At 42.8% G+C, this 15020-nt stretch overlaps 1 protein-coding gene across 6 annotated transcripts in view; it reads left to right on the forward strand.

The window, feature by feature from the left end:
- LOC119978518 (transmembrane protein 11, mitochondrial-like) overlaps nt 1-13022 on the forward strand; it is a 40791-nt gene extending 27769 nt beyond the window's left edge. For all 6 annotated transcript variants that reach the window (XM_038820210.1, XM_038820213.1, XM_038820216.1 and 3 more), the window contains exon 2: nt 9583-13022. In XM_038820210.1, the coding sequence (XP_038676138.1) occupies nt 9583-10099 (517 nt within the window). In that variant the 3' untranslated portion in view covers nt 10100-13022. The remainder of the gene's footprint in view (nt 1-9582) is intronic.
- The last annotated feature ends 1998 nt before the right edge of the window (nt 13023-15020 follow it).

The raw sequence follows: 15020 nt of genomic DNA on the forward strand, positions 1-15020 counted from the left end.
CCACTTGGAATATTGTGCACAATTCTGGTCACCACAATACTAGAAGGATGTGGAGAGGGTGCAGAGGAGGTTTACCAGGATGTTACCTGGTCTGGAGGGTGTTAACCATACGGAGAGGCTGATTAGACTCTGACTGTTTTCATTAGAACGACGGAGGTTGAGGGGTGACCTGATAGAGGTTTACATGATTATGAGGGGCATCGGCAAGCACTCTTTCCCAGAGTGGAGGGATTAGTCACTAGGGGGCATAGGTTTAGGTTCCATGGGGCATTTAGAGGAGTTGTGCGAGGCAGATATTTTACACACGGTGATGGGGGTTATAAAATATGTCCTTAAATATTTGCCACTGCGTCTTTACTGACCTATTCCTTGACCTATTTCCCGGTCTATTTCTCAGCTCTATCATCATACTCCTGTAATTGCCTTTCTTTAAGTTTAAAACACTTGTCTTAGACCCCCTCTCCTCTCCTTCAAACTGAATGTGAATTTTAATCATGTTATGATCACTGATATCTAGGGGTTGTTTTACTATGAATTTGTATCTCATTGCGTATTACCAGATCTAGAAAGGCCTGCTCTCAAGTTGGCTCTATAATGTGCTGTTCGAAGAAATTATCCCAAAAGCACTCGAGTTTATCTTAGAAATCATTAGTGATTATTGACGTACCTTTCTTACAAACAACAATTATTTCTTCCTGTATTCACCATGTTGCAATGCAAGTTACATATTTCACCTAAGCAGTTTGAACGGACCGGAAACTATATATTCATTTTCTTTGTAAAACCCCTTCCTTCAACAGACCTTGTCTTTCAGAATTCACTTATCCTGTATATCTAAACACCTACTAACTTTTATTTATTGCAGATTGAAAGGCATCAGTGTACCAGTTGTCATCAAAAAAAATACTTCTGCCCTTTTCATCTGCATTGCTTAAATATGTTCAGGGTGCAGCATTAACTAACTTGAAAACTTTGTGTGCTTGCTTATTATTGTGCACAATATTCCATTCAAAGTTAAGTAAATTGTCATCTGAGCGATCATCCAGAAATAGTTTTCTGTTTTCAGCAGGCATGATATAATTCTGATTATGCTTTTTTACCCTAAATTTGAAGACATCTGTACAAAATGTAATGAGACACGCTATGACAGATATTTAATTTTTCATCTCTCTGAATGTACTCATGCTACGCACAATTTCCTGTTCTTGATTATCCTGCTTGGCCAGTGGTGGCGTGTCTTAAATTTATCCTACTTTGATTCTGCACAGATCTTTATTTTTTTCCTTTTGTAGAGCTGATTTTATGACTAAATGGTTGATTTTAGTTTTTATGTAAGTGAGATGTCAGCTCAGGAGCTATTTTCTGTATGAGAAAGCTTGGTGAACAGCAGAAGTCAACTTTGCAAGTGGCGACTAGGGGCTTTTCAAAGTAACTTCATTGAAGCCTACTTGGAACAATAAGTTATTATTAGTGATCAGGTGATGCCATATGTTTTGTGAGGGATATAAAATTGTATTTTTGAGATCATAAAAGTGAATAGGTGGCAAACATTGGATGAAAAGCTGAAGGAAAAAAAGAAAGATATGATCAGATTAATTTCATGGAAATTTATAGGAGCAGATGCGGAGTGTGAGGGAGGGAAAATTTAAGGAAATGATTTTGGAAATGCCTAAAGACTTGAACATCTTTGAAGAGCTTGGCAATGTCTGTGATGTGGCAGTTATAATATTCCAGATGATCGAGGTCTGGAGTTTGCCATATGGCAGGTGATGGATTCTATTGATTCTGTTGTAGTGGGGTGTATCGCAAGTGCATTTTAAAATGGGAATGAATATTTTATCTGCAACTTATCAGAGAAGTGCTGTGTTGCCCATTTTTGATCAGCCGGTTATCTGATGTACAAAAACCCATCACCATCATTGTGTCGCAAAACCAGATAAAAAATCCACACTACTAGAGTTTGTCTATTATGGAATATGTGCTCTCTTCCTTTAGCGATACGCCTCACTTATCTACATCTAGAGCATTTTAAGTGAAGGTTGCCAAAATCGAAGCTTTATGGGGGAAGTCATCGAAGGTTCTATTGGCGTTTAACTAAAAATGCTTAATAGCTAACTCAAACTACTTCGCTTGACAGCACAGTGCGCACTAGTAGGTTTCTTGCTTCTGTGCTGCCACTATCATTCTTCCTATTTGGAAATTGGTATGCAGCATTATCTGGAGCAGAGTGGGAAGAATCCCAGTTCCAAATAACAATTCTTAATCTTCCAGGTTCCACACATAGCCAGATTGGTTTGATCATCAACAGTGCACTAGACTAGAGTACTGCAGATTCAGCTGTTCCAGAAGTGAATATTACATTACCAAAGAGGATTGACTAGGTTTGGATCTCTGTGAGATCAATGCTAAGTAGTAGTAGTTGTCTGTTAGTTCGATGGTGAGCAGTGCAACTTAAAATGCAATTGCATTACCAGCTTCATTCCTGACTATACCATTGAATGGTGTTTCACCAGTTAAAGGTGTAGAACTTCAGAAACAGTTGCATGCCATCACTAAAACTGCCCATTTCTGCCTCTGTAACAGTACCCGATTCTGCCTCTGCATCAACACATCTGCTGAAACCCTCAACAATGCTTTTGTTACCTATTAGCTATTCTAACATGCTCCCAGCTGGCATCCCATCTTCCACCTTCCATCATTTTAAAACCATCTAAAGCTCTGCTACGGTATCCTAACTCTTACAAACTGCCATTCACCCATCAGCACAATGCTAATTGTCTCTCAGTTAAACAGCACCTTAATTTTAAAATTCTCTTCCTTGTTTTCAAATCTTTTTCATGGCTTCACCCCTCTCTATTAATGTAGCCACCTCCAGCTCAATCCTCTTAAGTAATCTGTGCTCCTCCAAATCTTGCACGTACTTAGATATTCACTTGCCAAGCACTATGAAATGGGATTAGTGTAGTCAGATCTTTGGCTATCGTAAGCCTCATGGTCTCTCTGTCTCTTTTCTTAAGATGCTCTGGAAAATGGGATCTTTCTGGTACAGACGCAATGGCTGCTTTCTGTGCCATATATTTTCAATGTGTTTCTCAACGTACTCCTTTGACCAAACCTTTGGTAATCTGTCCTAATATCTCCCTATGTCATTCTATGTCAGATTTTGTTTGCTAGCACCTTGGGACACTTTACCTGATAGAGTGCCCTCTAAAATCTTGCATTGCTCAGAGGCATCAAAGCATTGTAGGGAGTGAACTCAGTAAGCAAGTTGGGGTTGTCCTATCGGACTAGAGCTCCAGAAATTTGAATTGTCAGTCATGTAACAAACATTGCCTTTTATGTGGTTATATAGGCAGGTTGTGATGTGCCAGCCTTCCTGATTGTCTAGCTTGCCAAATGCATTGCTGTGTATCATGCTGACTCCTCATCAATTGATTTTATCCAAATGCTGTGTAAGCTGCTTTGGTAAAGAGTTGTCTACCCCTCCAATGTATTCAGCAACTGGTCAGTATAGGTAGGAGATCTGAGTTCTCTCACAAATTTGTCTCGTACGTTTTACTGTGTGAAATATATACATGTCTTTTACAAACTTAGTAAGAAGTCTTCCAATGCCAGGTTAAAGTTCAACAGGTTTATTTGGAATCACTAGCTTTCGGAGCGCAGCTCTTGCATCAGGTGAGTGATTGGATTGGATTTGTTTATTGTCACGTGTGCCGAGGTACAGTGAAAAGTATTTTTCTGCGAACAACTCAACAGATCATTAAGTACATGGGAAGAAAAGGGAAGAAAAGAAAATACATAATAGGGCAAGGCAAGAGTGGTTTACAAACTTAGCTTGCGTTGGGACTTCATTTCACATCTTCCTCCAATGAGACCAAAGTCATAGAATTCCTACAGTGCAGAAGGAGGCCGTTCGACCCATCGAGTCTGCACCGACCCTCTGAAAGAACACCCTACCTAGGTCCTTTCTCCCGCCTATCCCCGTGATCCCATCCAACCTTTTGGACACTTGAGCAATTTAGCATGGCCAATCAACTAACCTGCACATCTTTGGATTGTGGGAGGAAACCGCACCACCCGGAGGAATCCCACGCAGATACGGGGAGAAGTGCAAACTCCACACAATCACCCAAGGCCGGAGTTGAACTCAGGTCCCTGGCACTGTGAGACAACAGTGCTAACCACTGTGTTGCCCACAGTCCTTTCGCTATCTGCAGCAAGTTCCTATGTTGAACTTGGCATTCCCCAGTAACCCAGGCACTAATATGGATCAACAGTTGGAACCTCTCCCCTTGAGTGAGCACACTTTCTTGCATTCTTATACAAATCTAAGATTTGGCCACATGTAACTTAAAGCATCTTTGTAAAAGCTGATAGTCACTAGGGGCTGGTTTAGCTCTCTCGGCTAAATCGCTGGCTTTTAAAGCAGGCCAGCAGCACGGTTCGATTCCTGTACGGACAGGCGCCAGAATGTGGCGACTAGGGGCTTTTCACAGTAACTTTATTGAAGCTTACTCGTGACAATAAGCGATTTCCATTTCATTTCATTTCATTAAAAGCCTATTCAAAGGAAGTTGTGTTTGGCTTGTTCCCGATCATTATCGGGTTCCTATAAGTTGCCCTGCACGTTCCCCATTAGAGTAAAATCCAGCCCGGTCCTTCCTTGTCACTGTGCAGAACCGTGAAGCAGTTTGCTTGTGCTCTGACCATCGAAAGATACTGGGCAGGATTCTCCGACCCCCTCCCCCCCCCCCCCCAACCGGGTCGGAGAATCGCCAGGGGGCGGCGTGAATCCCGCCGGCCACCGAATTCTCCGGCGCCGGAGATTCTGCAGGGGTGGGAATCGCGCCTGTCGCCCCCCCCCCGCTGATTCTCCGGCCCGCGATGGGCTGAAGACCTGCTGCTGTAATGCCGGGCCCGCCGGCTTAAGGTCCTCCCTTACCGGCGGGACCAGGGGGCGGGCTCCGGGGTCCTGGGGGGGGGGGGAGAACGAGACGAGGTGTGTGCCCCCACGGTGGCCTGGCCCGCGAACGGGGCCCACCAATACGCCTGCAGGCCTGTGCCGTGGGGGCACTCTTTCCCTTCCGCATCGGCGGTGTCAGCCCCCGTGATGGCCAACGCGGAGGTGACGCTCCCGCGCATTCGCGGACATCCGCTGGCCGGCGGAGTCCCTTCGGCCCCGGCTGCCGTGGCTCCAAAGGCCTTGCACGCCGGCCGGCGGGACACAAACCACTCCGGCGTGGGCCTAGCCCCTAAAGGTGAGGGCTTGGCCCCTAAAGGTGCGGAGGGGCTGCCCCACGCCGGAGTGGTTCACGCCACTCCATGCCGCTGGGACCCCTCGCCCCGCCAGGTAGGAGAGAATCCCGCCCACTGTCTGAAAAATCACTGATTTTAGCAAGAACGCTGATATTTTTGAAATTACAATTACATCAAACAGTCTTAATGCCTCAGAAGGCAACTCCAAAACCAGTTGTTAGTTTCTGGCTTGGATCCTAAAGGCCTCTAGTATTCAGTCTGTCCTGAGATGTTGGGAATTTAGAATGAACACACTCCATGTCTGTTCCTGTATCATTTTTCAGGTGAATCAGTGTGGAGTCTGCTGCTTTACTGTTTTCTCCAAAACTGTTAGGATGGATGGCACAATGGCTGCCTTAGCCCCGGGACCGGGGTTTGATTCCAGCCTTGGGTGACTGTGTATTGTTTGCATATTCTCCCCGTGTCTGCATGGGTTTCCTCTGCGTGCTCCATTTTCGTCTCGGAGTGCAAAGATGTTCAGGTTAGGTGGATTGACAATTCTGAATTGCTCCTTAATGTCCGGGGATGTGCAGGTTAGGTTACGGGAATAGGGAGGGGGAGTGGACCTGGAAGAGTACTCTTTCATAGATTACATAGAATTTACAGTACAGAAGGAGGCCATTCGGCCCATCGAGTCTGCACCGGCTCTTGGAAAGAGCACCCTACCCCCTATCCAAGGTTAACACCTCCACCCTGTCCCCATTACCCAGTAACCCCACCCAACACCCCACCCCACCCAATCCTTTCGAAGGATTGATGGAGACCAGATGGGCCAAATGGCCTCATCCTGCATGGTAGGGATTGCATAAATTTATTCAAATGGATCCATACCGCAGCTTTCTGGGTTAGATGAAGCTTGATAAATGCACTCACTTCAGAGTTAGACAATACCGTCATAGGTTTGCTATGGAGTACAATTTTTCATAGAATTTACAGTGCAGAAGGAGGCCATTCGGCCCATTGAGTCTGCACCGGCTCTTGGAAAGAGCACATTACCCAAGGTCAACACCTCCCCCTATCCCAGTAACCCCACCCAACACTAAGGGCAATTTTGGACACTAAGGGCAATTTATCATGGCCAATCCACCTAACCTGCACATCTTTGGACTGTGGGAGGAAACCGGAGCCCCCGGAGGAAACCCACGCACACACAGGGAGGATGTGCAGACTCCGCACAGACAGTGACCCAAGCCGGAATCGAACCTGGGACCCTGGAGCTGTGAAGCCATTGTGCTATCCACAATGCTACCGTGCTGCCCGATTTAATAGTTATATAATTTAATAGTCCTTTGCACTGGCCATAGAATTCCTTTTCACCATGATTGCCTAACAATAACAAAATTGGATTGAGTTTTTGTCATGATATGAAAATGAAAACCGCTTATTGTCATGAGTAGGATTCAATGAAGTTACTGTGAAAAGTCCCTAGTCGCCACATTCCGGCACCTGTCCGTGGAGGCTGGTACGGGAATCGAACCGTGCTGCTGGCCTGCTTGGTCTGCTTTAAAAGCCAGCGATTTAGCCGAGTGAGCTAAACCAGCCCCATCTGATATCATACAGATTAACATAACCCCGTTTATTCAACTTGTCCATCAATTACTGCCACTTAATCTATCTTTGCTGCAGCCCTTGAATGCTATAGCAAAGGTTTCAGCAGGCCTCTGGTTTGATCTATCAGCTGGTTGACAAAATGGAGACGAAATTGAACAATATTAAAATATATTACAAACTCTTAAATTGTTAATGAAGTAAATTTGTGCTGGGTATTTGGGGAGTTTTTTGAGCCATTGGACTGAGTTGCAGTATGTATCATCTTTCAATCTCTGGATTGAAAGGTCATCAGTTTGGGCCTCATACCAGAAGATGAACATTTGATTTAGTGCTCTGCAAAGGAGTGCTCCATTGTCAGCAGCTCTTTCAGTGAAGTCTTGGCTGAGCAGAGATGTGAGGTTCCTTTCAACTAATATGATTAAGTAGAATTGGTAAAATGTTGATTTGAGAATGATAGGCAATTCCATTGTGTCCTACAAAATACTTGACCTATTTGGGCTTGGATATCGAGGACATTATATTTGCCAACTCTTTTTTTGTGACACCAGCAAACAGCAAAATGGACTGTAAAAGTCTTTTGGAAAATATGGTTATGGTTAGCAAAATAGACAAATATGTAGTATGAAAATGAAATGAAAATCGCTTATTGTCACAAGTAGGCTTCAATGAAGTTATTGTGAAAAGCCCCTAGTCGCCACATTCCGGCGCCTGTTCAGGGAGGCTGGTACGGGAATATGGCATTGTGTAAAGAAGCATACCCTTAATAGACATTGAAACATGCAGACAACAGAAACCTATTGGTTCACATATCTATTCCCTGAAAGTTTCAGGCGGATAGGCAAAGCCATGGGCCAGAAACATTTTTGGTTGCGTATGTAGAAATTTAGATTTAGTAGCAACTTAGCACAAAGTAACAAGGTAATGATCGACTTCTGCTATTTGTGATTTTTATCAATGACTTGGAGGAGGGGGCTGAAGGGTGGGTCAATAAATTTGCTGATGACACCAAGATTGGTGGAGTATTGGATGAGGTGGAGGGCTGTTGTAGCCTGCAAAGAGACATTGATAGGATACAGAGCTGGGCTGAAAAATTGCAGATGGTATTTAACCCTGATCAGTGCAAGGGGATTCATTTTGGCAGAAAAAATTTGAATGTGGATTACAGGGTCAACGGCAGGGTTCTGAGGAATGTGGAGGAACAGAGAGGTCTTGGGGTTCATGTCCACAGATCTCTGAAGGTAGCCACTCGGGTGGATAGAGCCATGAAGAAGGCTTATAGTGTGTTAGCGTTTATTAACAGGGGGATTGAGTTTAAGAGCCGCGGGGTGATGCTGCAACTATACATGACCCTGGTGAGACCACATTTGGAGTATTGTGTGCAGTTCTGGTCACTTCATTATAGGAAGGATGTGGAAGCATTGGAAAGGATGCAAAGGAAATTTACCAGGATGCTGCCTGGTTTGCAGGATAGGTCTTATGAGGAAAGGTTGAGGGAGCGAGGGCTTTTCTCTTTGGAGCGGAGGAAGATGAGAGGCGACTTAATAGAGGTTTATAAGATGATGGGGATAGATAGAGTGGACGTTCAGAGACTATTTCCTCGGGTGGATGTAGCTGTTACAAGGGGGCATAACTATAAGATTCAGGGTGGGAGATATAGGAAGGATGTCCGAGGTAGGTGTCATAATATACATCCAGGTATATGATGGTGTGCAGCCAGGCAGTGATTGACACACAGGATGACCAGTGATCACACAGAACACAGCAGCCAACCACCAGACAGGACGCGACCACTATAAAGCCAGAGGGCACCAGTTTTCCCGCTCTCTCGGGATCTAGCCTCTGAGACAGTCAGAGCTCGTGAGCAGCAGCTAGTACAAACACCATGTGGTAGTCAGTTAGTCTGGTCAGGCTAGCCTCAGGTCTCCAGTCAAGTCAGCATAGTGTCAACCCACAGTTAAGCATGTAATATAGTTAGATGATAAATAAAATCGTGTTGCATCTCATCAAGTGTTGGAAGTCTGTCTCTCTCTACACTGCATTAAACGCAATCCACATAGACCCAGCTTACCCAACACATCAGTAGATTCTTTACTCGGAGAGTGGTTAGGGTGTGGAATGGACTGCCTGCTGTGATAGTGGAGTCGGACACTTTAGGAACTTTCAAGTGGTTATTGGATAGACACATGGAGCACACTAGAATGACAGGGAGTGGGATAGCTTGATCTTGGTTTCGGACAATGCTCGGCACAACATCGAGGGGCGAAGGGCCTGTTCTGTGCTGTACTGTTCTATGTTCTATTGATTAAATGTCACTGTTTAAAAGGATAACACCGAGACATGTTGCTGTTCCTGACACATTTTCTGAAAACTTTGTCATCGTCCTCCCCAGTATTGGTCCAGGGCCGCTTTTAGGAATTTTGGCACAAACCTTCTGCCCACTGTTAACTAGATGTTTCTGCTCTGAGTTGCCATCTGGGTGGATCATATTTCCTGGTGATTGCGCCAAGTGTGGTTGTGCTTTAGGTTCCGAGACAGAAAGATACCGGGTGTTAAGATACTGGTTGTTATGGAACTCCATTAAGTTTGATCATGATGCATCATGGATAAAGGTAATCTCCTGGAGCCTTTTTGCCTTGTGGAGTTGGAGATGATTGAATTGCCAAGATGGTTAGAAACCTTGTCTTCATTATTTACCAACGTGCATGGTTCTGATGCTTTTCTTTGTATCCTCTGTAGGGGGCCACTGAATTCAACAGACTGCTACATTGTCCGTGAAATCTACAATGGGGAGAACGCACAGGAGCAATTTGAATATGAGCTGGAACAAGCCTTGGAGTCCCAGTACAAATATATTATTATCGAGCCAACTCGAATTGGGGACGAGACGGCACGCTGGATCACAGTCGGGAATTCCTTGCATAAAACTTCAGTCATCGCAGGATCGGTCTGTCTGCTAGCCCCATTAGCAATGGTTCCAGAATACGCTCGTTACATAACCCTGCCTGTCGGCGCCATCAGTGTGGCCTGCGCAGCTCTCTATGGTATTTCATGGCAATTCGACCCCTGCTGCAAGTACCAAGTGGAGTACGACACCTGCAAACTCTCCCGGTTACCCCTGAACACACTCACTTCATCCACGCCTGTAGTTCTGATTAGAAAAGATGATATTCACAGGAAAAGACTCCACAACACAATAGCATTGGCAGCCTTAATGTACTGTGTTAAGAAAATTTGCGAGATCTGTGCAGTATGATTGGGACAAATGGAGCTGTTATATCCATCTGATAGAGTACTGTTAATATGACAAGTTGTGGTCAGTGGAGACTGCAGGAACAAGGTCTCAAATAGAAATATCTCCCCTTGTGCACTGAGGTTTCCAATCCATGTTCTAATTCTTGCCCATCCCCATGATCTTGATCCTCTGTAAAATACCACAGACCTGATATTTATATAAGCAATTCAATATATGCAGAACTACTGAGATATTTCAGGTGATCAACAGGCAATCCTCTCAATTACTTTCATATTCTCCACAAACAAGGCATTACCTGACTTTGAGTTGTAAGCATATTTACAGCACAGAATTCCCACCAGGATCCTGTATATGTTCAGAGTTGAACGTGTATATTTTCAAAATTTAAGTGATGGCTTTTGTTGGGTCTTGACAATTAATATTGCTGCAATGCAGAAATATTATTGCACATGTATTATTAAATGTGATCTTCACATTTATTTCCTGTGCTAGGTTAGGTTGAGGTGAATTCATTTAATCTGATTAGTTATCACTTCAAGAGTAAAACTGTAGCAAGTCAGTTTCCAATTGAAATTGTCACATTAAAGGCATAGAATGGAATTCATTTACAAAATGTAGAGTTAGTGTGTCTGAATTTAATGGGCGATAACTCCATTGTTTTTCAACCTGTAGGTAACCACAATGCAGTCGGGAATGCTGAAGTTTTAATGGCCAGTGAGAAAGGTGCAGCACCCAAATGCTCATCAGTGGTCTTTAATTTTGTCGCCAATTTGTTCATTCAAATTGCTTTTTTTCTCTTAAGAAAAAGTTCAAGTTCTGATGCTGCCACCTTTTCTCAATGTGAAGACCTTTTTCTTAATTTGGCGGTAAAAGGGAACATTTGTGATGTCACCAAGGCTTCCCCTAATAATTTTGGTGGCGTTTCCATCCTGACTCATTGGTCAGTATTTACTGCATGTTTTTTTGTTTTGAGTATTTTTGTTTTCATTCCTCATGGTAATATTTCATGGGAAACAACATGAAGTTCTGAAGGGGCAAATAGAGGATTGGAGGGGCTCGAATTGTGGGTCCAGGTTGTACTAATACTTGGGATTACGATGCAGTTTTTTTTAAAAAATGCATTTATTTTCCTTGGCTTGCGTTGTGGAAATGGTATTTATACAATGCAGTGATGAACTTTGTGTGTACAATGGGGTGAGGACTTGTGTCTGATAAAACATGGTGCACTTCAGACAAAGATTGTTGGGCACGTTATGCAAATTATATTTTAAAAAAATAATTTTTTTTGAAAACTTTATAGATCTGTGTATCTTGGACATTCTTAGACAATCCAATAAAGAATAAGAAGAAATAGTGCTGGAATTGCTAAATGATGTTACAATGACTTGGTTAACATTTATGTTCAGGTGGTGAGGTTTTGTTCTTTAATGCAGAGTTTACATGACACTCTATACCCTGAGCTATTATATTTGATGGTGGCAGAACTAACTTTCTAGATAAATACTTGAAAAATGAATTATGTCACATTTTTGAACTGGAAAGCAGCAGGATATGCTGAGTGGGCATTTTGCTTCTTGCTTCGTATACATTTTCCCAGCAAACTACTTAAAAGGTTTTTTTGAAACATTTGCCAAATGCAGTCTGTGATGTTTGATGCTACTGAAATACTTTCAGTTAATATAACCACATTAAAGGCATTTTATATTTTAGACACATCAAGTGATGAGAAGTATGCTCTGTGGAGTTGTCACTTGATTCTGATTGTTGCAAAGGGAGCTGTTGGTTGCCCTGTGCAGCTGTGCTGCTAACGGACAACATCAACTTTTGTGGCAGTCGTTCTCGCACTGGTTCCTCTCAGTTTCATTTTCGCTCCTCCCTCGCTTTCTGTACCCCTGCTCACGCTCCCCTCTTTGTCTCCGTGAAAGCTCACTCCATGGCATAATTCCATGTTGAAAAGAACACTTTCCATTCTGGATAAATCACTTCAGTTGGAGTTCTGTGTAAAAATGCTCGTGGAAGACTGATTTTTGCCACTATTATTAAATATATAAAACAAGGTAAGAGTTGATCGATCAATTACCTTTACACCATTCTTTTGAAACTATTTTTCCCTCACAATTCTTGAGTCATTTTCCTAATTTGCCAAGTAAATTTTATTTCTCTTTCCACGTGCCCCCCCTGCCCACTCCCAGAAAGTAATGGTGACCTGTTCAGCCAGAGCCAGTGTTATTTCAATTACTGCCTTAAATAATATTTGAAATGTTGAACATTTTCTACATGTTACACAATTATCAGCTTATAGACTTCAATATGTAGAGCAATATGCAAAGTGCACATTCTACGTTTGTGGGACAGTGGAAACAGTATTGTGCAGCTACCACTGCAGTGGTATTCCAAGTAAAGGGCAATGTATATTGAAGTTGTCTGCATCTGTTGATTGCCAGTTTATCCCCATCAATTTCCCATAAATATTTTCATATACAGGCTTCATTTTTTGAAAAATAACTCGTACTGAACAAAACGTAGCATAATACTTTGAAACTAGTTGTTCATTCAAGGGGCCAATGTCTTTATAAAAAGCTTTTGACCGATGTTGGTGTACTTGCAGCAAAAGGGCACAATGATGTGAGTTGCATTGAAGTACATCATTGCATGGTTTGTATATGCCATCATGGTGAAAATTACGTTGACCCTCCCCCACTCCCCAAAATGGAAGAGTTGATTCTGCCTTGGATAATTTCAGTATTCTTTCCAATGTTCCGAAATTTTTCTACTTTACTCTTCTGTTAAGGTGTGCATCTGCCAAATTAGTAGATCAAATAGGTTTGTTAAAGTGTTGCATTTCTTAGTGTTAAATGGTTTGAACTGCATACTATAAATAAACATGTTAGTGAGCAAACCAAATGTGTTGCTGCTAAAAGAAGGCAAATTTGTTTTTTTTGTTGTTTGTCTGGTTGCAATCAAACACTGCTTTTGAGATTCAGTACACAGGTTGTGGGTGGGAAATCTCATGTGGAAGCCAAGAGTCCTATAGAAAGGAAATAAGATGGTATAGATGATGGTGTCGCAAGGATTCCGCAAAGGATTTACAGGGCAGCATTGCACCAGGGTTCAGTTAACTTTGAACCATGAGTGGGTATTGATATCTGAATCCCAAACTGTCCTTTAGGTAACTAATTATGTATTAAATTATCAGACAGCTAACTAATCTCTACCAGTAGGTGACCAAGCTTTTATCTTTGCAGCCACCTAGGTATGTAGCTTCGCAAGTGGAAAGGGGAAACAATATTTCCATGCTTCTGTTGATTTATCTATTTAAAACACATGGCCCTTCCCAAGCGCCAGACTCACAAGAAATCTATGCACACATTTAACTGCATTGGATGAGCTTCTAGCTTATGTGGGGAAGCGGGGAGGGAATGAATCTACTGTGATCTAGATTGAATTCACAAGACACATATATATCAGACAGACAACCAATTTATCAAGTTTGCGAAAGTAAAAGCCAACTATTCTATATAACTAGAGATGGCTTGGCCATTTGTTTATGTGGCATTAATTAATGTACCAGGGTTACAAATCCTTTTAAAAGAATTGCTGCGGTGAAATGTTCCTGGTTGCCAATTGTTTTTAAATTGTATAGAGGTGTTTGCATAGATTGAGATAGACTTGACCATTGTTGATCATCTATTTATAGGGTTTATAATTAATTTTCCTCCCTAACATATGAAGTGTACCAAATTTGGGGAATCAGCTGTTTTCTGCATTTGCCTATCACTGCCTAGTAGCGTGAGCTCAAGTTGGTTAACCCTGTACAGCATTTATCTATCCTTTGTGCTGATGACACTGAATTGTTATACGAGCTGAAATTATGGCAAGCGTAAATAGTCTGACAAATTGTATTGAATTTTGTGCTATGGATCTATACCCAAATTTATTTAAGCAGATAACCTATTTGGTTTTGGTAGAGGAGAGACCTTTCTCGAATCAGTTCAGATTTGACAGCTTGGTGTTCTTTTCATAGAATTTACAGTGCAGAAGTAGGCCATTCAGCCCATCAAGTCTGTACTGGCTCTTGGAAAGAGCACTCCACTTAAGTCCATGCCTCCACCCTATCCCAGTAACCCCACCAAATCTTTTTGGACACTAAAGGCAATTTATCATGGCCAATCCACCTAACCACTGTAACAGTACATCTTTGGACTGTGGGAGGAAACCGGAGCACCTGGAAGAATCCCATGCAGACACAGGGAGAACATGTAGACTCCCCACCCAGTAACCCAAGCCGGGAATCAAACGTGGCACGCTGGAGCTGTGATGCAACTATGCTAAGCACTGTGCTACCGTGCTGCCCTGATCACCTTCATTGTGTTTCACTTCACCGTTCTCTCGACTTGGATTTATCTCTGGCAGTATATCCTTCAGCAAGATCTGTTTAATGCAGCAGTGATATTTTACATTGGCTGAGTCTGCACGTTCTCTGTGTCTGCATGGGTTTCCTGCGGTTTCCTCTCAAGTCTCGAAAGACGTGCTTGTTAGGTAAATTGGACATTCTGAATTCTCCCTCTGTGTACCCGAAAAGGCTTCGGAGTGTGGTGACTAGGGAATTTTCACAGTAACTTCATTGCAGGGTTAACGTAAGCCTACTTGTGACAATAGTAAAGAATACTGTGGTTGGTGGATGATGGCCAGCTGGCATTTGGCAGTCTGCCCCTTTTGAACAGTGTACCTGGCAGAAAATGTCCACTTTGTAGAAACTGCGTAAATGTAATTAACACAATCAGGATTGTGCAGTAGGTGTTGTCCAAGCATGGAATCACACCTATCTTTTGCAAGCATGTGTTGTTTGAGTATAGTCAGTATTTTCCCTGTCCTTTGCTTTCAAAAAGCACATGTTCACACATTGTGCCTTTTTCAATTA

This window comes from Scyliorhinus canicula, chromosome 15 (assembly GCF_902713615.1).
Source record: "Scyliorhinus canicula chromosome 15, sScyCan1.1, whole genome shotgun sequence".
Lineage (NCBI taxonomy): Eukaryota > Metazoa > Chordata > Chondrichthyes > Carcharhiniformes > Scyliorhinidae > Scyliorhinus > Scyliorhinus canicula.